The 20,351-nt window shown below is 48.3% G+C and overlaps 1 protein-coding gene across 2 annotated transcripts in view; it reads left to right on the forward strand.

The window, feature by feature from the left end:
• LOC138165355 (epidermal growth factor receptor substrate 15-like) overlaps nucleotides 1-20,351 on the forward strand; it is a 127,419-nt gene that overhangs the window by 27,277 nt on the left and 79,791 nt on the right. The window contains exons 2-4 of one of the 2 annotated variants that reach the window (XM_069093598.1): nucleotides 2,161-2,202; nucleotides 14,202-14,291; nucleotides 16,000-16,047. In XM_069093598.1, the coding sequence (XP_068949699.1) occupies nucleotides 2,161-2,202; nucleotides 14,202-14,291; nucleotides 16,000-16,047 (180 nt within the window). The remainder of the gene's footprint in view (nucleotides 1-2,160; nucleotides 2,203-14,201; nucleotides 14,292-15,999; nucleotides 16,048-20,351) is intronic. The other variant, XM_069093600.1, reaches the window with a different exon arrangement.

Genomic DNA, 20,351 nt, shown 5'->3' on the forward strand with positions numbered 1-20,351 from the left:
TTCTTTTTTTTTTTTTTTTTGCTTTTTGGAGGAGGGAAGGCAGGGCAGTTGGGGTTAAGTGACTTGCCCAAGGTCATACAGCTAATATGTGTTAAGTGTCTGAGGCTGGATTTGAACTCTGGTCGTCCTGCTCTACTCACTGTGCCCACCCAGCCTCCCTCAGTCTTTTCTTTCTTCCAAGTATGTCTGGGGTCTCCTAGTCATGACCTCCTCCCTTTAATGACTAGAGGAGTGGTTGACAATCCATCTCAAAGCAGCCTAATGGAGGCCTGCCTTCTGGCCCCTGGAGTGGCCTTGCCTGGATGAAGATGTGCCCTCTGAAAAGACCAGAACACAGTGTGACCTTTAGGGATCTAAACAGTCTTTGATCTTGTGGATGCTGTTCATGTGTCCAGGCAGGTGAAGAATGTGGCAAGTCCTCTTCCCAGACTCACAGATCCTGGACCATCTAGGCTTTCTCATCCTCTCTGGTTCCCATCACTGTCCTTATTGCCCAGCTGCCTTAGAAGAAGCGTGATGTTCTGGGCTGGGGAAGCATGGTTGGATGGTGTTCAGTTCTGGGCTCCACGTTTAGGGAGGATCATGGAGCTAGGGAGAGGCCAAAGAAGGGCCTTGAGGTGCTGCCATAGTAGCATTGAAGGACCTGGGCATGTTCACCCAGGACAGAAGAAGGCACTGGGGCTGTCACTTGAAGGAGGGATTAACCTTGTGCTTGACTGTTAGACTGGGAGCAGTAAATGGAATTTATTCCAGGTGTTATTAAGTAGCTGCTTGGTGTCAGGGCCCTGGTTGGGTGCTGGGGATGCAGACCTTGCCTTCAGAGGGCTTTCTTCCTACTCTGGTGGGTAACAGCTTGCGCCCAATTAAGTAAACACAAAATCTAACTATATGAATATAGTCATTTAGGGGTAGGGCTAGGCCAGGGATCTGGAGAGGCCTCTTCTAAGACCTGGCCCTAGAGCTGAGAAGGAGGGACGCTGGAATCTCCTGCAAGTAGAATTGAGGTGGGAGAGCATTCCACATCTAGGCCAGCCTGGCTCTGTCTGGAAGATAGCCTGGAACCAAACCAAAGACTTTATAGTCTATCCCAGAGGCCACAGACAGCTTCTGAAATGTCTTTGCTTACTTGATCTCTCACTAGCAAGAACATTTGTGAAATGTTTGCTTGTTGGGTCTGGGCTGCTCTAGAGCAGGATGGGAACATGGCCAGACTTGGGCTTTAGGAAGAGGAGCTTGGAGGCTGTTGGGAGAGGCCAGGCACTGTGAGGTTGGTAGTGAGTGGCTTTCCAAGTGGCAAGATACTTTGGTGGGAGAATCAGTAAGACAGAGCCCCAGGAGAGTGAAGAGTCCGGAACAACTCCTCGCTGGGAACTGGGAGGACTGGAAGGATGAGGGCAGGGACAGAGGGAGGTGTTAGGAGGAGGCCTGGATGGGTCTTAGGCCAGGGGATCAGCTGAGCTCCATTGTGGAACCCCAGCCTGCCAGCGGGAAGACAGACCAGCACCCCTTGTTGTCCTTCAGGGGAGCCATGGGCCTTTTCCTTCTCCACCCAATGCCCTTTGCCCCGTTATTGCCCAGTTCCCACCTGGTACAGGACACTTGTGGTCAGCTAGATGCTGACTGCCACATCCCAGAACCATGTACCATTCTAAAGTACCCCTGGACAATCTGCCCTAAAGATCTGACTTGTTACTAGAGTAACAAGCCTGAGTGCTATTAGGTAAATACAGAAGCTCTATGAAATCATCCTGACGTAATTTGGGGGGGTGATGGAGAGCACTAACTGGGGGCAGGGGGAGCCATGGGAAGCAGGGGAGGCCTCCTGCAGGGCCTACCTCTAGAGTGAAGCCCCAGAGGGAGCTGGGCCTTCCAGAAGGATATAGGCCTTATTGCTATAGGCCAAGCAGATGTGTCCTGGCTGGTGTGGAGATCTGCCAGGCCTGGGAGACAGCCTAGTAAGGAAGAATGGTGGGGACTGTTAGAGAAAGTTGGAAAGAAAAGGAACTTTTTTCTTTGTCCTTGGAATTGGGAGAGAAATAATATGTATTTATCTCCTCATTATGGCAAGTGAAATGTCTTTTTATCATAAAAATGTATATAATTATAAAAATATAAGGAATTAAAAGCAATATCTCAATGCACATTTTTTTTTATTTATAGTTGTCAAGTGGAAACCCAGTCTATGAAAAATTCTATCGACAGGTAAGATTTTTCTGTTCCTCTTTTTTTTTTTTTCAGAGATACTGCTGTACAGCTTGCCAGTGGCCCCCAGCCGCGTTTCTTCCTCCTATTCAATTCTGGCCCCGTTCATTGTCCATATATGCAGCATTTGTCCGATACCCCGGTACTGATGGGCCAGCCTCTCATCGGCTGGCCAGTCATCAGCGGTCATCTGCCTGTAGTTTTCTTTGTGGAGAGCCGGACCTCTTTTAAAAAATGCATCTGTGGATAGAAAGTATAAGAAAAAATATGACATACAGCCTTGCTTTCTACAAACAGTATCTGAAGTTTGGTGTGTCACATTCAGAGCCCCCATCTTTGGTTTTTCTTGAACTTCCTTCTCTTTTCATCTGTTCATTTAAACATGCTTCATTGACCTTCTTTTCTTTTTTTTTTGGCCAATGCTATTGCTAGTTCCTCTTCTTTGTAGAGATCCCTCCACTTTCTTCCTCCCCCCCCCCCAAGAAAAAGAAAGCCTTGGTAACAAATATGCAAAGCCCTGCAAAACGGGCGCCATTGTGCAGGAGGTCCTCCCTTCTCTGAGGAGGTGCATGGCCAACGGCATCCTCCATGACTTGGGATCGGCCATTGGGCAGAATTGGAAAGCCTTTCCATGTTGTTTTTGTTTACGGTCTGATTATCCTCAGTTTTGGTGTTCTCTCTCCCTTCCCTCTGCTTGGGTTTTTTTGCTTGTTTTTTTTAGGCAGTCAGGAGTGACTTGCACAGTCTGAGGCCAGATTTGAACTCAGGTCCTCCTGACTCCAGGACTGGTGCTCTATTTACTGCTCTCATTTCACTCTGCAACAGTTCATATGAGAGTTCTCTAACCCTTTTGGTGAAAACATCCCTTTGGTCATTTTTTATGGTACAGTAACGTCCATTATATTCACATATCATAATTTGATCAGCCATTCCCAGTTGATGAGAACCCTCTTTGTGTCTATTGGTTTTCAGGCAAGATGCCAAAATATGAAAAAACAACCAGATGCCATAACTTGACACAGCTGATGTCTTTGTAAAAAGTATGTGAAAGTCTGATTTTTGTGAATTGAGTTATATTTTTCTTAAAGTCAGTCCTGTCTGAGAGCTACATGTTATCGTGGGAGCCTCCGAGCTAGGGAGTCTTGGGTTTATGTCCAAGCTTTGACAGATGCTGGCAGTTCTTTGAGCCCCGAGTGGCAGAGTTGGCAGTAGCCTGCATTGATAAGAGGGAGTTTGGTCATCTGGGAATGCCCTATACCAGTGAAATCACAGGAATAGTTCTTTTCCCTGTCTAAATTCTTACTTGTCTGACAGCTTCAGAATAAGCCATTCTGGATCACCAAGTTTTCTAGGTCCCTTGAAAAGAAAGAAGCCTCTCTTCCAAACTCACCTACTACTCTGTAGGGCCCCACCATGCTTCCGTCCTCCCATGTCTGTGACCTTGGTATCATCCTTGATGCCTCCCTCACTCTCAGATGCAGAGTCAAGATGGCAGAGCAAGAATAGCAATTCTGTCCTAGCTTTTTCTCCTCTTCCCCTACAACAACGAGGGTTGCAGGTCTAATTCTGATTGGCGAAAGCCAAGAAAAGGGTACAGTGAGTTATTTTTCCAGCCCTGGGCAGCTCAGAAGGACAGCCATCTCTGGAAACTGGGTTGGGAGGCAGCAGTGGCAGGGGTCTGTGGCCATGGCAGTCATGGCAGAGAGTAGCCCATCATCCAGGGATGGCCAGGGTACTGAAGAGAGTGGTAGAAAGAGATCCCAGGGGACCCCATCCCAGTGCTGGGCACAGGTGTGGGTACTGCATGACTGCTCTGTCACCAATATCCGGTTCCGGGTCACAGACCTGGTAGAGAAGAGTGGTTGTGGTTGAAGTGGAGAGGGACCGGGGCCCTACCTGTGTAGGGAGCAAGGGGGTGAGTCTGAGCTCAGAAACACCATGGGGACTCTGTCCTAACGTTTAGCCCCATGCTTAAGCCTGTAATGGAATAAGCTAGGACAGGAGACCACAGCCAAGGCTGGAGCCAGCAGTTTAGTGGCTCTGAACCTGCAGATCTCTCTAGAGGACTAGAGAAACTCAACCACACACAGAACAAGACTCCAAACTAGGTCAGTAATTTGCAGGTCAGGAGAGCAGTGACCAGAACATTGTCTTCCCAGATAATACCAGAAACTTAAAGGGCCCCAGACTGAGTTGTGAAAGCAGCAGGACATAAAAGACAGAAGCTCAGGATGGTCATCCTTCCACCTGTCTAAGTGAGCCGAGCCCAACTCTAAAAAAAAGTTCAAAGTCAGAAATAGGCTAGAAAAATGAGCAAGCAAACAGACAATGACAACAACAAAACAAACCTGCCAATAAAGAGCTGCTGTGGTAATGGGGAAACTCAAGACACAAAACACAGAAGAAAATAATGACCTAGAAGTGTCTGTGAGCAAAAAGCCTCAAAGAAAAATGCACATTGAACACAAGCCCAACAAGAATTCTCAGAACAGGGGCCGCTAGGTGGCACAGTGAATAGAGCATGGGCCCTGGAGTCAGGAGGACCTGAGTTCAAATTTGGTCTCAGACAATTAGCACAAAAAACTAGCCGTGTGACCTTGGGCAAGTCACTTAACCCCAACTGCCCTACCTTCCCCCTCAAAAAAAAAAAAAGAATTCCTAGAACGGCTAAAGAAAGTGATTTTTTTTAAAAGAACAAAATTTTTTTTAAAAAAATAAAATAAGAGCAGTAAAGGGTAAGTTGGGAAAATAAATGGAACAAACAGGTAAATGATGAGAAGAGAACTAAGCTTGGTAGAAGGGTCACAAAATGCTCCTGAAAGATTAGAATGGACTAAATGGGAGCCAGTGACTCCATTAAATCCATCGAGTCGTGAGAGACATAAAGAAAGAATAAAACAAAGTCAAAGGACTGGAAGAAATGACAAGAAAATATGAACCATCTCACTGGAAAAACATCTGACCTGAAAAACAGATTGAGGAGAGATGATTTAAAAATCAATAGATTAACTGAAAGCAGTGAACAAAAAGAGCTTCAGCATCATATTTCACGATATAACGGAAGATGGCCCAGATATCTCAAAGTAGAAATGGGAAGAATCCACTGGTCAACTCCTGAAAGAAATCTCCAATATATAAACTGCCAGGAATATTATAGCCAAAGTACTGAACTCCCAGATCAAGGAAAAAATAATTTCAAGCAGCCAGAAAGCCATTCAAATTCTGTGGAGCCAGAGTCAGGATTACATGAGATTTATCAGCTACCATCATAAAGGAGCAGAGAGCTCGAGATAGGAAGTTCTGGGAAGTAAGAGCTAGGATTACAAACAAGAAGAACCTACCCAGGAGTAGCTGGCATTGCCATAGTGCAGAGAGTAGTGGAGTCAGGAGGATCTGGGTTCAAATCCTACCTCAGATACTTACTAGCTGTGTGACCCTGTGCAAGTCACTTATCCCCGATTACCTCCAAAAAAAGAAAAAATAAAAGAAGAATAATTTACCCAGTGTAACAGTGTAATCCTGTGGGGGGTGGGGGTGGGGGTGGAGGGAATAATGAAATAACAATGAAATAAAGGATTTTCAAGCATTCTTGATGAAAAGACCAGACAGAACTGTATGGAAAATTTGGCATGCAACCAGAAGACTCAAACATTAAAAGGTAAATCTGAATGAGGAATCACAAGGGATTAAACATGATTAAACTGTTTACATCCCAATGTGGGGAGGTGATACATGTTGGAATGGTGTCTGCATTGACAGAGGGCGCGAGTGTGATTCTGTTATGCTGAGATCATCTCAAAAGAAGAATGGAAGGGTGAGAAAGAAGGATGGACTGGGAGACGGGAAAGGGGGAGGAAGAATGTAAAACATTAGCTCACTTCAGGGGTCTACGCAAGGAGGAGTTTGTGTGATGGAGGGGAAGATGTGGGAAAGTGGGCAGCCCGAGACCTCACTCTCATCCACACTCGCTCAGGGAGGAAAGAGGATTCATATGCACATGATTGGGTGCAGAAAGTGGTAGCAGGTGCAGGGACATGCAGGGGTTGGAAGCAAAGCCATCTCTTGAGGAGGGGTAAGTGGAAGAGAGCAGGCCAGTGGGAAACGCACCCTTAGCAGTCCTCATTGTGGGGGGAATGAGATGCCGCTCCTTGTTCTTTGCCTCCTGGAGCCAATCAGCTCTGGTGTTCTTGGTCCTGCACCTTTGTCTTCCCTCCCCTTTTCTCTTCTCCCACGTCCCATGGACCCAAGGCTCCTTACCTTCCTGGTTTTCTCCTTCTTCTCGATGATCTCCAGCTTATCACCAGACTTCTGAAACTGGGGAATCTGGAACTGGACACATCCCTCCACAGTCCTTCCTGAGCAGGCCAGCAGTCCGCATTCCCCCTTTCCTGGCCTGTTGCATTAGGCTTCCTGCCTCTTGTCTCCTCCCCTTCTAGCTGTCAGGGTAATCTTCTTTATGAACAATATGACCCTGTGTCTTCCCTCAGTATTCCCTGTTACTCTGGGAGTGAGTATCAATGCCTCTGGTGGACATAAGCCTGGCCCCTCCTCCCTTTCCACTACTGTTGTATATTGCTTCCCTCCAGCCACAGGACGGGCCCTCTCCTGTCTCTGTCCCAGGTACCCACAATGCTCTTCCTCCTTACCCTTGAAATCGCTGCTTTTCTCCATGACTCAGCTCCAGCACCAACTTTTATGTGAAGCCTTTTGTGGCTTAACCCCCCCCCCCCCCCCCCCCCCCCCCCCCTGCTGCTGCTGCCTTTCCTTCCCAAACTGCCTTGCATTCGTTTTCTTTATGTAATGCCTGTGCTTATAGGTGCACATATGCATGCTGTTTCCCCTGCTAGAGTGTCAGCACCTTGAGGTCCTGTGATTGCCTCCCTGCTGTCTCTTTTCCCTGTGCCCAGCACATTGCCTGTGCCTGGTTGGTGCTTCCTAAACATTTTCTGATTAAACTGGAGAGGCAGGTCTGGACGTTGGCTTTGCCCAGGCCTTCCCAGGAGGCTGTGCCTGGTGGTGGCCAGCTCTGCCTTCCTTCCCCTCATGGGGAGCCCTTGCCTGCCTGTGAGGGCCAGCTCCAGCACCGAGTGTCTCTGGGCCATCTTGAGGCTCTTCCTGACCACGTCTCCTGCTGTCTGAGGGCTTGTTGTGTGCTGTGCTGGGGAGCACCATGTCTCTGCCACTTGTCTCCTGTGTCTCCTGCGGCTTTTCTCACGCCCCTGGCTTTTCCTGTGAAAGCTTGGCCTTGTCTCCATGTCCATGGCCACTCAGCAGTTGCCTTTTTGTGCAGCGAGCCAGCTACAGGGTGGTGTGTGCTGCCCGCGTTTGCCAGTCTTTGGCTCTTCTCAGTCCTTTTGTTCATTGCTGGATGGCAAAGGGTTTTGCTGCCAGTTTTTAAAAGAAGGCTCCCTCCAGCCCCCAGCCAGCTTCTTTTAGGTCAGGAAATGTTCTGGAAGCCAAAGGTTCTGATAGGCCAACTACCAGAGTCTAAAATCCTGTTTGTGGTGAAGAATTGGCTCTTCTTGCAGGGTGAAGAATGGGTTCTCACTGTATGTCTAAACATCTGCTTGGGCCTTCCCTCAGTGACGTCCTTCTTGCTGTTTCTTGAGCATTGGTCCTTTTTGGGATTGGTGCTGCAGCTTCCTTCCCTCCACATGGCATCACTTTGTCATTTGGGTCACTCGAAAAGTGGATGTCGTAGAGGCTGTGGCTCCCACAGGACTCTGTCAGTGGTGGCCCTCCAGATACATGGAGGCAGTCACTGTGATCCTCCTTCATCCTTCTGCTCTCCTCACATCCCCCAGCCGTGTCTTTGCCATCCCTAAACTTCTCCCATATGTCATGGACTCAAGGCTCCTTACCTTCCTGGTTTCCTCCTTTTTCTCAATGGGCTTCAGCTTATTACCAGACTTCTGAAACTGGGGCATCAGGAACTGAGCACAGCCCTCCACAATCGTTCCTGACCAGTACAGAGGACCCTGGGGCCAGCCCTCCCTCCCTGCTTCATGCAGCTTAGGGTGGGCATTAACTTTTCTGGCTTCCACATCCCACTGCTGTCTCACATTGAGCTTGCAGTCTATGAAGACCCCCGGATCTTTTTCAGAATAGTTTACTATCTAAAACCAGATCTCCCCCATCTTATATTTGTGAAGTTCATTCTGTGATCATAGGATCATGGAATCCTGACTCTCGAGTTGGAAGAGAGATCAGGTGACTGCTTGAGGCTTCATAAGTAAGAAATATCAGAGCCAGAATTTGAACTCAGATCCTTCACTCTAGAGCCTAATTTTTTGTACTCAAGTGCATAATGTTACAGTTATCCTTATTGAATTTTGTCTTACACTCAACTCTATATTCCGGCTTGTTGGGTCCTTTTGGGGCCTGTCACTCTCTTTGTGGGATGTTGCTTTCAGCTTTGTGACACCTATGCCTTTATCAAAATGGCATCTCCTTGGGCCCGTCCATCAGGGCCCTCGTGCCACACTGACCTTACACCTTGGGCAGCTTTGCCCTCAGAGTCTGGCTCTCCCCCTATTCTGAATTCATCTGGTGAGGTTAGTGTCCAATCTCCTGTGTCTCCATCTCCTCCACAAGAACGGATGGAGATATTTTAGCCAAACCTTTGCTAAAATCTAGGCAAACCAAATCTGAAGACTTCTCCTCTACTAACAGCATTCTGTTCCGAAAAGGAAATGGGGTCAGGCTAGCACAACCTGCCTCTGACTGAATCATGCTAGGACTTGGTCATCACTGTCACCCTGTCTCCATAAATCTCCAGTCCTCTCTTTTATCGCTCTCTTGTAAGCTTGCTGACCTTTGTTTTTCAGTCTCTGTTCATTTTCCCCCTTTTTGAATACTTGCCCTTCTCTTTTGATGTCTCTGTGATCTTTCAGATATCACTGAGAGTTCATCTCTCACATCTAGAAACATTTCTTTTAAAAGGGGCCATCTCTTCACTCACTTCTTTTTGTTTTTTTTTTTTGGAGGGGGGAAGGAGAGGCAATGGGGGTTAAGTGACTTGCCCAAGGTCACACAGATAGTAAGTGTGCTAAGTGTCTGACGCCTAATTTGAACTCAGGTCCTCCTGACTCCAGGGCCGGTGCTCTATTCTCTTCACCACCTAGCTGCCTCCTTGACTCCCTTCTTAAAGAGGCCTGTTCTCTGAGTGGGTGTTACATCACTCTACGTGAGCACCTGAAAAGGCCTTAGCCTAGAAGGGCCAGGTCCTCCCACTGCATCCTGGGTCTGTCCTGATGCGTGTCTGGTCCCTGGACCCAGATGGCTCTGGGGCCCTTGCACGGCCCTGCCTCCCTCAGATCCATGTCCCTGTTTCCTGATGCCACAGTCCTCCTCGAGAATGGAGAGCACGCACACAGCAGACACTTGTCTAGTGGTGACTGTGTGCCAGGCACTGTGCTGAGGGCCTTACAGTTACTGTGTCATTTGATCCCTGTGACATTCCTGAGAGCAGGAGGTGCTGTTCTTATCCCCATTTTACAGCTGAGGGAAGTGAGGTGAGCAGGGTCACATGACTAGTCAGTGCATGAGGGCAGATTTGAACTCAGGTCTTCCTGACTTTAGGTCCACCCTCTGCAGACTTCTCTACCATCTATACCAGGGAGCAGCCTGGGCTTGCACACTAGAGGGGCCCACATGTCGTCTGCTGCCCCGCTCTCCTTGTTCAGCTTGGGTCCAGTTCATGGAGCCTCAGCAGCAGCTGCCCTGGTCTGCTGACGTCAGTGACTGACCATCCTCCAGACGACAGGATTGTTCATTCTCTTGTTTTTCTTTTATGGATCATTGGGGCAGTTGCCTGTGAGCAATGGATATTGTGTGGAAGACACCTTTCCCAACTCTGGGATTGCATTGAACTGTAACAGAGATGTGGGTAGAGGGCTCCCTCGTGGCCTCTCCGTGGAGGCCCACCCCTTGGGGTCTCACCCCAGAGCATCCCAAGGCTCCTTTTTGGTGTTCTGTAAAGTGAAAGTTCCCCTGTTCTGATCTAAGGGGCATGGAGTCATTGGCTAAGGCCAGAGGAGACCCTACACGCTATAGATGAGGAAATTGAGGCCCTGAGCAGTTACGCTACTTGCTGAAAGTCACTGCCAGCGTAGAGTCATTGGTGACTGCACTGGATGGTCCCGCTGTTTGGCCACTTTGGAATCCGCCTCCCTGTGCTATCTTCAGCCCACGCCTCTCCTCTGATGTGTGTGCCATGCCCTGCCACACGTTCGGCTGAAATGAAATCTGGGCTAACTGTACCAGCACCATTTCCTAGGTCTATCAGTCTGCTAACTGTAGAAAAGGGAACGTGTTTGTCTGACATGGGCTTGTCTGTTTCCCTCTTTCTCTTCCCCTTAATTTTTTTTTTTATTATGAACTTGACAGTCGTCAACTAGAGCTTTTCCATGTCCAAAGAAGGCTGGAAGAATATTGCACAACCGTGAATCTCCCTTGCGCAGCTCTTTCTAGAGGCCATGCTTCCTCTCTCTTTCTCTTCTTGATGCCTTTGGTTTCTTAATCCCGCAATAATTTCCTGACATTTTCCGCCCCCACCCAAGCCCTCCTCATCACAGACTACAGTACTTGCTGACAGTGATGGTGTCCAGCATCTTGGGCAGCATCCCACTCCCCCTGGCAGGACCATGAGGCTTCTTTGTGACCCCTGCTTCCTTTCCCCTCCTTTCTGTAAATTAAGTTTTATTACAGCTTCCCCCCTCCCAGTCCCTTGGCATCAAACCCTCCTTTGTGAGAGAGAAAACACAAATAGCCCAGTGATGGTGCCTGTGGAAGCCTCCTCCTCCTTGGCCATCATGCCAGGAGGACCTGGGGTTGCCTTCCACTAGTCACTTCTTCCTGTTCAAGGTGTTCCCTGCTGATCACCTTAGTCTGGGCTCTAGAATTTTGCTGGACATGGTAGGTCACACTCACTGATCTAGATTAGAGTCTCTTTGCCTCCCTTTTGGTGTTTTGCCATCGAGCCGACATTTACCCTGCAGGACTTGTCCTGACCTTCCTGACCTTTCTTAGGTCACATGGTGGCTCAGCAGTTGGGTCTTCCTGTGTTTTCTGACCTAGGTTGCTGGGGATTCTCTTATCTGTCACCCTACTTCCTAACCATGAGGAGGAGGATGATAGTTAACTCTTGGTACTGTGGCAAGGTTTACTGAGTGACAATAACAGTCTCATTTGAACCTCACCTCTGTGTGTGGTAGAGATTAGAGGTTATTATCCCTGTTTGGCAAATGAGAGAACTGGGATCTTAGAGCCTTCAAGTGACTTTCTTGGGGTCACACAGCTTTCAGTGAGTGTTAGGGACAGGATCTGAATCCAGATCTTCTTGGCCTCCAGGCAAACGCTTTATAATTTCCCCTTAGCTCCCTCTACTCTCCTTTGAAGACTTGTCTCCTTAGCTGGCAGAGTAGATGGAAGGGAGCAGGTATTAAGGTGAGGCTGGTTGTTCTCTGGAGCTTTGCTGTGTGCCTCATATACTGGTTTTGAATTCACTGCCTATTACCAGCCCTTGTGTTTTCTTGTGTGGAACTTTCTGAAATTTATCCACTTCTATCTTTAGACGACTTCTTTTACTCATCAGAATTTTTTCTTTTTCCATCTCAAGGATTTTATTTTTGGAGTTTCCTTATCTTTCTTGGGCTTAATTGCCCTGTAGAATTTGAGTCTCAGAGGTTTTGTCCTTTTTCTGAACCCTTTGAAATGTGATCTCCTGAGAGCGTGGATGCATGTCCTTTCTCTGTCACCATTTCTAAAATAGAATGGTTTCTTCCCAACAAGGTTCCTGTTGTTTTTACTTCATCAACCAGTTCCTCCTTGTTGGTGACCATTGGGTGTGGAATCTTGATTCTCCTGTGGGTTCCTCCACCTTCTGGGGAAGGACATGAACACTAACCTTGATTTCCTCAGATGTCTGGGTTGGGCAGGAGAGAAAGCAAATGAACAAGGGAGGGAGGGAGGGAGTGTGCCCCAGCAGTCACCCAGGTAACTGAGACATCCAGCCCTCCTTTGCCACACCTTGGTGCCAGCCTTGGGATCTGTGATTTCCAGCAACTTCTTCTCTCCATTCCTATGACAGTAAGACTTCTATCTCTCTTTCTGATGATCTTCACCCAGATGTCCTTCCCCATGCCTGCCCCTCCCACTCGCTGCTTCACAAGAGTAATATATTTTCTTAATTTTATACTGTTGCTCCTCTGCCATCCCCCTACCTCATTTCTTTCTGGTTCCTTTTGAGTAAGTCCTTATTCCAGTCATGGTTCTGGTGTTACCTACAAGGTCAACATTGCCTCTGTGGCTGAATTTTCTTGTAAGTGCCACCTTGAAGTGCTATCAACTAGCAGTTCCTTTATTTCTGCATAATACATCTACCAGATTTCTGGTCCAAAGAACTGGATTGCAATCTCTGCCCTTCTCTTTATTAGCTTTGTTACCTTGGTCAAGTCACTTAATAATAACTTCCAAATGAAGAATGCTTTAAAATATAAGCTGTAAGTATAAGGGAAAGCTTACTTTTATAGATAATGGGAATTCTGACTCAGGTTGTGACCTGACCAAGGTAACACAGCCTCATTTCTCTCATCTGTAAAACAGGACAACAGCCCTACTTTCTAGCTCAAGAGTGTTGTTGGAAGACAAGAGCCTGTAGTTGTACAGCTGTGAGGAAATGCCCACCTTAGAGTCCTAGAGCCATCTCTTAGGACCACCCGTGGGGCCGCTTGTCATCCATCTTGATAAATGTCATTTTCTTGACCTAGGGAAGGAATTTCCTTTGGGTATAGAGTCGAGTTGGCAGCCTCTTTGTCTCTTTTGGGTCACTTCCCTTGATCATGGCTTTGGGGGCCTGGCTGGGGTGGGGGAGGGAGAAGCAGGACACTAGTATTCCTGGGTGCTTGGGCTCAGGGTCCAAGCTTGTGTTATAAATGGCTGCTTATCCAATTTGTGGAGGACACAAAGCTGAGGAGAGCTAATGTTTTGGCTAACAGGATCCCCTGAACGTTTTTATGGCAGAATGATGGACTGACTCTGGGATGAAATTTATTAGGGATAAATATCGTTATATACTTGGGTTAAAATAAGCCACATTCTCAAGTATAAGATGGGGGTGAAGGAGGGAAGGGAAGGGAATATGTATTAAGTGACTGTTCTGTACCAAGCACTGTTCTCAGTGCTTTTTTCAAATATGATCTCATTTGATTCTCACGACAGCCCTGAGAGGGAGGTGCTATTATTATCCCCATTTTACAGTTGAGGAAACTGAGGCAAACAGAAATTGTGACTTACCCAGGGTCATACAGCTAGGAACTATTTGAGACTGAATTTGAACTCAAGTCTTCCTTCCAGCTCTTTAGCCATTGTGCCACCAGCCACCTCTTAGGGAGTCTTGGAAGAACAATTCTGTGAGAAATATCTCTTAAGTTCTTTAGTTGTCTGTGAGCTCCTTGGGAGCCAGCATTCTGCAGCAGGGCAGCCAACGATTCTGTTTCCCCCTTAACTGTCTTCCCAGTAGCACAGTAGTACCATGCTGAGGTAGGTGAGGTCTGGCTGCCCTTTCCCCTCCTCGGCCACCTCCCCAGGCTTGTGTTTTATTCTGGGGGTAGACAAGGTAGAGCCTCTTTGCGATCAGCTGGAGAGGATGAGCAGTGTGACTGAAGACATCGCCATCTTCCATGGCCTTTCCTGTATGGCTCCTGGGGAGACCATAGACATTAATCTCTCTGAGCATCAGTTTACCCATCTGTCAGGTAATGGGGTAGACCCTGGTGGCCCATTTTGGCTCCTTCAGATGTAAATGCTAGGATCCTAAGGCACTTTCCTTCTCTGGCTCCTCAGTTTCCCTGTTTGTCAGTGGCAGCTCCTTCTCCCCGTCCAGCTGTATCTGCAGGTACCTGGGAAGGAATGTACTTTGGACCCCAGCTCAAGGCCCATGCAGATCCCCTGCCTATGCTTGCTTCACGTGCAGCTCACGTTTGTTTGTCTCCTTTCAGGTAGACTCAAGCAATGTTGGGAGGGTGCTGGCGTCTGATGCTGCAGCTTTTCTGAAGAAATCCGGTCTTCCAGACTTGATCCTTGGAAAGGTAGGACAACTTGGCCAGTTATTAGATTTCTGTCCCTGCCCCTGTCCCTTTGGTGGGGTGGCTCTCAGTCCTTTAGAATGAAATGGAGCCTGCCTCAGATACCTGGACAGCAGAGCCGAGGCTTAGACCTGAGTGCTCTGTAGCAGAGACACCTGGGGGGGGTGGTTCCCACCCCAAGTCGGCAGCTTTTCAGGCTTTGAAATCCAGCTCACAGCCTAGCTGCCAGTCAGAGTTTTTTGGTGCACTCACACTGTTTGTGGAATGTGTCCCCCACTTGTGTCTTTGGAATTCCTGCCCTCCCCCCACTCCCAAGCCGATCGGGACCTTCTCTCCTCCTCTAGCTTCTCACTCAGCTTCAACTCTTCACATACATCTCACCTGTAACTGGGAGCTTGGTGAAACCGAGGGCCTTGGGTCAGTGAAGGATGGTGTCTCCCTCAGGGAGAGGCCCAGCAGGATTGTAATGTAATTGTAATGAATGCTACCTTAATTTGCTCATCAGCTATTTCTTTTTTTTCTTTTTTAAATATATTTTTTATTTGTTTCAGTAACTATTTCTCAATTACATGTAAAAAATTTTTAACATTCATTTTTAAAAATTTGGATTCCAAATTCCCTCCATTCCACCCCTTGAGAAGTCAAGCAATATGATACTGATTATACTTTTGTAAAGTCACAAAAAGCATAGCTCCATATTTGCCATGTTGCAAAAGAAGAGGCACACCAAAAAGCAGGAGATAGAAGGCAAGTGAAAGCAGTCGGCTTCAGTCTGCGCGCATGCAGAGTCCGTCAGCTCTCTCTAGAGGAGGACGGCATTTTTGTGTCGTGATCAGAGTAACCGGGTCATTCACAGTTGCTGATCATTGCTGTTGCTGTGGAGAGTGTTCTGGTTCTGCTCACTTCACTCAGTATCAGTGCATATAAGTCTTCCCAGGTTTTTCTGAAGCCATCCTGTTTTTCATCTCTTACAGCACAGTAGTATTCCATCATAGTCGTAGACCACAGCTCGTTCAGCCATTTCCCAATTGAGGGGCATCCCCTCAACTTCCACTTCTTTGCCACCACAAAATAAGCAGGCAGCCATTCCTTACACACGTGTCACATTGTGTAGGGTGAGCACATGTAAATAATTCGGTTGAATGAGCATTCATCACCTGACTTGGTACAGGACTGTGTAGGTGTGGGGAAAGTACAAAGGACCTGCTGCCCTCAGAGAGCTCTAAGTCTGCTAGGCATCAGTGGTAAACAGCACAGCATGTGAAATAATCTATGAAAGGGCCTAGTGGAGCTCGGAAGTGCTGACCTCAGGGAGCAGAGAGGAGATCACTGCTCCTCTGCTCTTGGACTTTGTCCCCTGTTCTCATCCTTGGAAGATGAGAAGAAAACCGAATTAATGGGGCCTAGTCCTTGGGAAAGTAAGGTCAGTAAAGATGGCTGCTTCCTTTGGGTTTGAGCTCTCCAAGGTGCTGGAAGGTCCTGACAGCAGTAATAGGGCAACTATCCTTGACTTATAGGAAAACACTGAAACCTTCCTCATAAAAATTGGAGTCCATGAGCTGGAGGAGATTTGGGGGTTTTTGGGTGTCTCTACCCCACAGCACACAGTTTGGGCAGACAGATAGGAAGCATGGGCAAACCTGACGAGGGCATGAGTATCTGCAGCACTTGAGGGATGACATGTGTCCTTTGTTTTTGTTTTTGAATACAGATCTGGGACTTGGCAGATACAGATGGCAAAGGCAACCTGAACAAGCAGGTGAGAAGTTTTCTGAAACTTCAGAGAACCGTACTTATGAGAGAGCTCATATTGGTCTTTTGTTTTGTGGTTAAATCCTCAGCTACTTGTCAATTGAATTCACTTCAACAAGTAGTAAGCACCTAAACCCCAACCTCCAAGTTCCATGGGATGGTGCATGAAGGGGCCTGTTTTCAAGCCCTGCCATCGATAGATGCTGGCTGGGTGTTCCTGTGTGCGTTAGCCTCTTGGGGCCCCATGCAACTCTGACATACTAAGAGGTGAACTGTCAAAGGAAGGCGGTTTCTTATACTGAGAGTTCCCTGAATGGATGAAATTACCAGTGGCAGGGTCTGGGCATTCAAAGAAAGAACAGACTCCCTGCCCTCATGCAGCATCCATCTGTTGGGAGCTGTCATGTGTGTGCAGAGAAGTACACATCAAGTCATTTCAGGAAGGAGAGAAGGGATACCTGAGCCATCCTTGGAAGAATGCCCAGGAGAGCAGGGCACTGAGCGCCTCTCATACACGGGACAAATGGATGCAAAGGCCTGGAGGCAGGAGCTGGAACATTGGCTGGGGAGATCAGCCTTCAGGCCAGGCAACTTGCGGAGGGGAGACGTGGGAAATAAAACTGAAAAAGTAGCCAGTGCTTTTCTAATGGGTACTTGTGAAAAGAAAACACTTGAAATGAACTGTTTCCCAACATTAAACACTGGAGCAGCCAAGTCTCCTGAATTTCACTTTCCCAAGGATTTATCTAAATGCCCTCCAGGTTCCAGGCACTGTCCCATGTGCTGGGCATCCCAAAGCAGGTGGACAGCCTCCGTCATTCCCACTCCTTTGGGGAAGAGAGCAGAGGCCTGGGAGTGGGTTCCCATGGAGTTCTGGGGGTTGGAACTTCTCCTTCTGTTTTTGGGTACTTTCAGAGCAGCGCCTAAAGTTAGAGGATCACAGACCCATAGATCTGTGCTGTGACGTATCTGTACACACCCATAGCTGTGTGAATCTGTTTGTCTCTTGTTGATTCACGAGATGTTTCATGAGCTCACATCCAGTGAAGTTCATTGAGTTTGAGCTTGGGCTTCTCAGAAGGAGAAGGGAACAAGGGAGCTATCATTTACATGCATTAAGTGCTTTACAAATAATTATCTCCTTTGCTTCTCACAAAGCTGTGAAGTAGCTGTTCTTATTATCTCTGTTTTCCAGCTGAGGAAACTGAGGCAGCCATTAGGTGACTTACCCAGGGTCACACAGCTAGGAAGTGTCTGAGGCCAGATTTGAACACAGGTCTTCTTGCCACCGGCCCATTGCCCTACCTGGAGCTGCTTCAGTTATTCAGACCTCCAACTTCTCCTGGTTTTCTAGCTTAGAGGGTAAAGCTCACTGCAGACAGGCCAGTATCGCTCTAAAGCTGGGAGCAGTGGTCTGCACATTGGTCCTACTGGGTGTTTGAGTGTCTGAGGATGCCTGGCGCAAGGCCCATGTTTGACATTTGCTATGAGCTGCTATCCCTGAGGGTCCCCAGGACCATTGTTGTATGGTGGAGCGCACTCCCCCACCCTTCATTGAAAGTCCCAGCTAAAATCCCATCCACTGTAGGATGCCTTTTCTAACTCTTAATTCTATCCCTTTCTTCTCTTAATTTCTTATTTATTCTGTCTTTAGCTTGTTTGTAGCTTTATTTGGTTGTTATCTCCTCCATTAGAGTGTGAGGGCAGGGACCATCTTTTGCCTTTTTGATATCCTAACGGTTTTACATAATCCCTTACACATAGTAGGTACTTAATAAGTGTTGATGGACTGCTTCTTGACTAAGTGTCACAGATAGGATTTGAACTTGTATCTTCAGACCCCACAGTGCTTTTTCCCCTGTCCCTAGCAGCCTGCCAGGCTTAACCAGCCTGTGCCACTCCCACACCAACCGCAGTCCAAAGGCTGACCATCAGGGAAAGAGGGATCAGCAAACAAGTATCCAGAATTCTTCCTTTGTGCCAGCCTGCCAGTTAATGGCCAAGGAGCTCTCGGAGGGGAGAGGTCTTGTTCTGCTGTGCTGAAGTGGGTGGAACTCCAGCCCCCCAGGCAGAAGTGACAGGGAGGCAGTTTGGGATGTGAGTAAGGCAGGGCTACCCCCAGGTAGTGGGTCTCTGCTTCTGTGATGACGGGGATGGCCGGGGCTGCTCCGCTGTGTTATGTGGGGGTTGGGGCACTGGGTTGTGGGCATAGACTCCAGTCCCCCTTAGTTTGGTTATTTACTTAGCCACATTTTAGATACGTCTGTTTTCTGAAAGGGAGTCTCTGTACTCAATGCTAAGGAATTAAATGATGTAACTGAAACTGTTAGAAAGGCCAGGGGCACTCAGCATGCTCCAGGTGCTTTGGGGCTGGCACCGGCTCCCGGTCTCTCTAGCACCAAAGCTTCTTGTTCCAGCAGCCCTGAGAAGTCAGGCCATGTGCTCCTCATGGTGGCCTGCTGGGCTGGAAAGAAAGGTGTGTCTGCTCTGGGACATTCCCTGCCTGATGACATCACACACAGAAACCCCACCTGTGCTTAGGATTCTGGTATCAGGTTGGGCCTGGAAGATAGGCATCCGGGGGTGGGGAGGTTCAGTTTGATGCCCTGCCAAGAAGATCCTTGGTTTTGTGCCCCTGGCCCATTTTCCCCATGCATGTGTCCTCCCTGTCCTGCCCTCCCTGGATCAAAGATGAACATGGCTCAGCCTCAGGGTGTAACCTGGCTCTTCTATACCACATGGTGTGGCAGGAAGAACTACTCAGAGCCGCGATCAGGGCCAGTGGGCTCAGGGTCTGGCCGTGGCCAACGGACACCTGGGAATCGCTCCCTGGAGCCTCAGTTTCCTCATTTGTTAGTAAGGGTATTAATCCTTACGCTGTCCACCTCATACCAGCCCTATCAGGGCATGTAATTGTGAGAGATGGGGGGTGGGGTGGGGGTGAAGATGGCTTTTATTCACTAGCTTAAGTGTTAGTCAACCATCTCTGACCACGTGTGGTGAAAGCTCACCCAAGTGTTGTGTTAGAGTGGGCAGCTCTCCAGCTCGTGGCACCGTCACGTGCAGCGGACATGGTCATTCCCACTATCTCTGACCTCAGAGGACAGTTGAGGCATCCATATGTGCCCAAGAACTCTGCCAGATGTGGGCAGCTCCCTCTTTCCCTGGCTCCTTCCTCTTGTTGGCTGGTGGCAAGCTTTGTGGCAGGGCTTGTTGTGACCAGCCCAGGCTCATTAACGTGAATCTCGTTCACTATCGTTCTGCCCGTGGGCAGATCAGCAGTTGGTGACCAGATAAAGATGAGAAAGCAGGCGGTTAGATGCTTGTCTTGTTTTCTCTTTTGCCTGAGCCCTGTGCGTGTCTAATAATAGCTCACACTTCTCTGCTGTCAGAAGGCTTTGAGTGTGTTCTCTTTATCAGTGCAGTGGGTAGTGCCAGGTAGTACTAGCTCCATTTTACAGATGAGAAAACAAGTTATGAGAGGTCATCCAGTCAAAGGGCTTAGAGCCTGAAGGGGCTTATGTGCCATACAGTCTTGCCCCTGTGTTTTACAGATGAAAAACCAGGGTTGTGGCAGCTGGGTGGTGTTGTGGCTAGGGCACAGGTCAAGAGGACCTGAGTTAAAATCTGGGCTCAGACACTTATTAGGTGTGACCCTGGGCAAGTCACTTAACCCCAACTGCCTCCTAAACAAACAGAACAAAAAACCAGCCTGGAGAGTAATTTGTCCTGTTTCACTGAAGTACAGTAAAGACTTGGGTTTAAGCCCTGATCTTCTGGCCCCAGATTTTAGTAAAGCACTTAACCACATCTCTCGTGCCCTTCCTGCTCCTTGTGGCCCTTACTGAGTGTGTCCCTAGGTCCTCAGAACTGGCATCAGTGCTGGCTGGACCACTGTCGGAGATTGAGGACAAAAGGGGGCAGTGGGAGAGGTCACATCTGGACTGGGTTTGAGTCTCACCTTGGACACACACTGTCTTGGAGACTCTGTGTCCTCTCCCTCTTTGTGCTCTGGGCAACACCCTAGGATTGCATGGGCTGCCCTGCCTTGGGGGAGGGAGCTCACTCGTTGGGGAGTTCCCAGAATTGATGGGGCAGAGGGGAAATTCCTGCCTCTGCAAGAGTTGGCAGGGTGTTCCATTGTGGAAGAAACCTTCCCTCATGGACCAGAAGGAGTTTGCTGCTTGCCATGTTAAGCACCAGAGGGGAGAGTTCACTCCTGTTCTCAGAAGCAGCTCCTGTGTCAGTTAATTGGGAATGGCCAGCATGGGTGGATCACCTGAAGGTCTGAGAGCCCTTCAGAGATGGGCT

The sequence above is a fragment of the Petaurus breviceps genome, unplaced genomic scaffold, assembly GCF_028583685.1.
Source record: "Petaurus breviceps papuanus isolate PSGF00001 unplaced genomic scaffold, PetGlider_PUasm1.0 208, whole genome shotgun sequence".
NCBI classification, from domain to species: domain Eukaryota; kingdom Metazoa; phylum Chordata; class Mammalia; order Diprotodontia; family Petauridae; genus Petaurus; species Petaurus breviceps.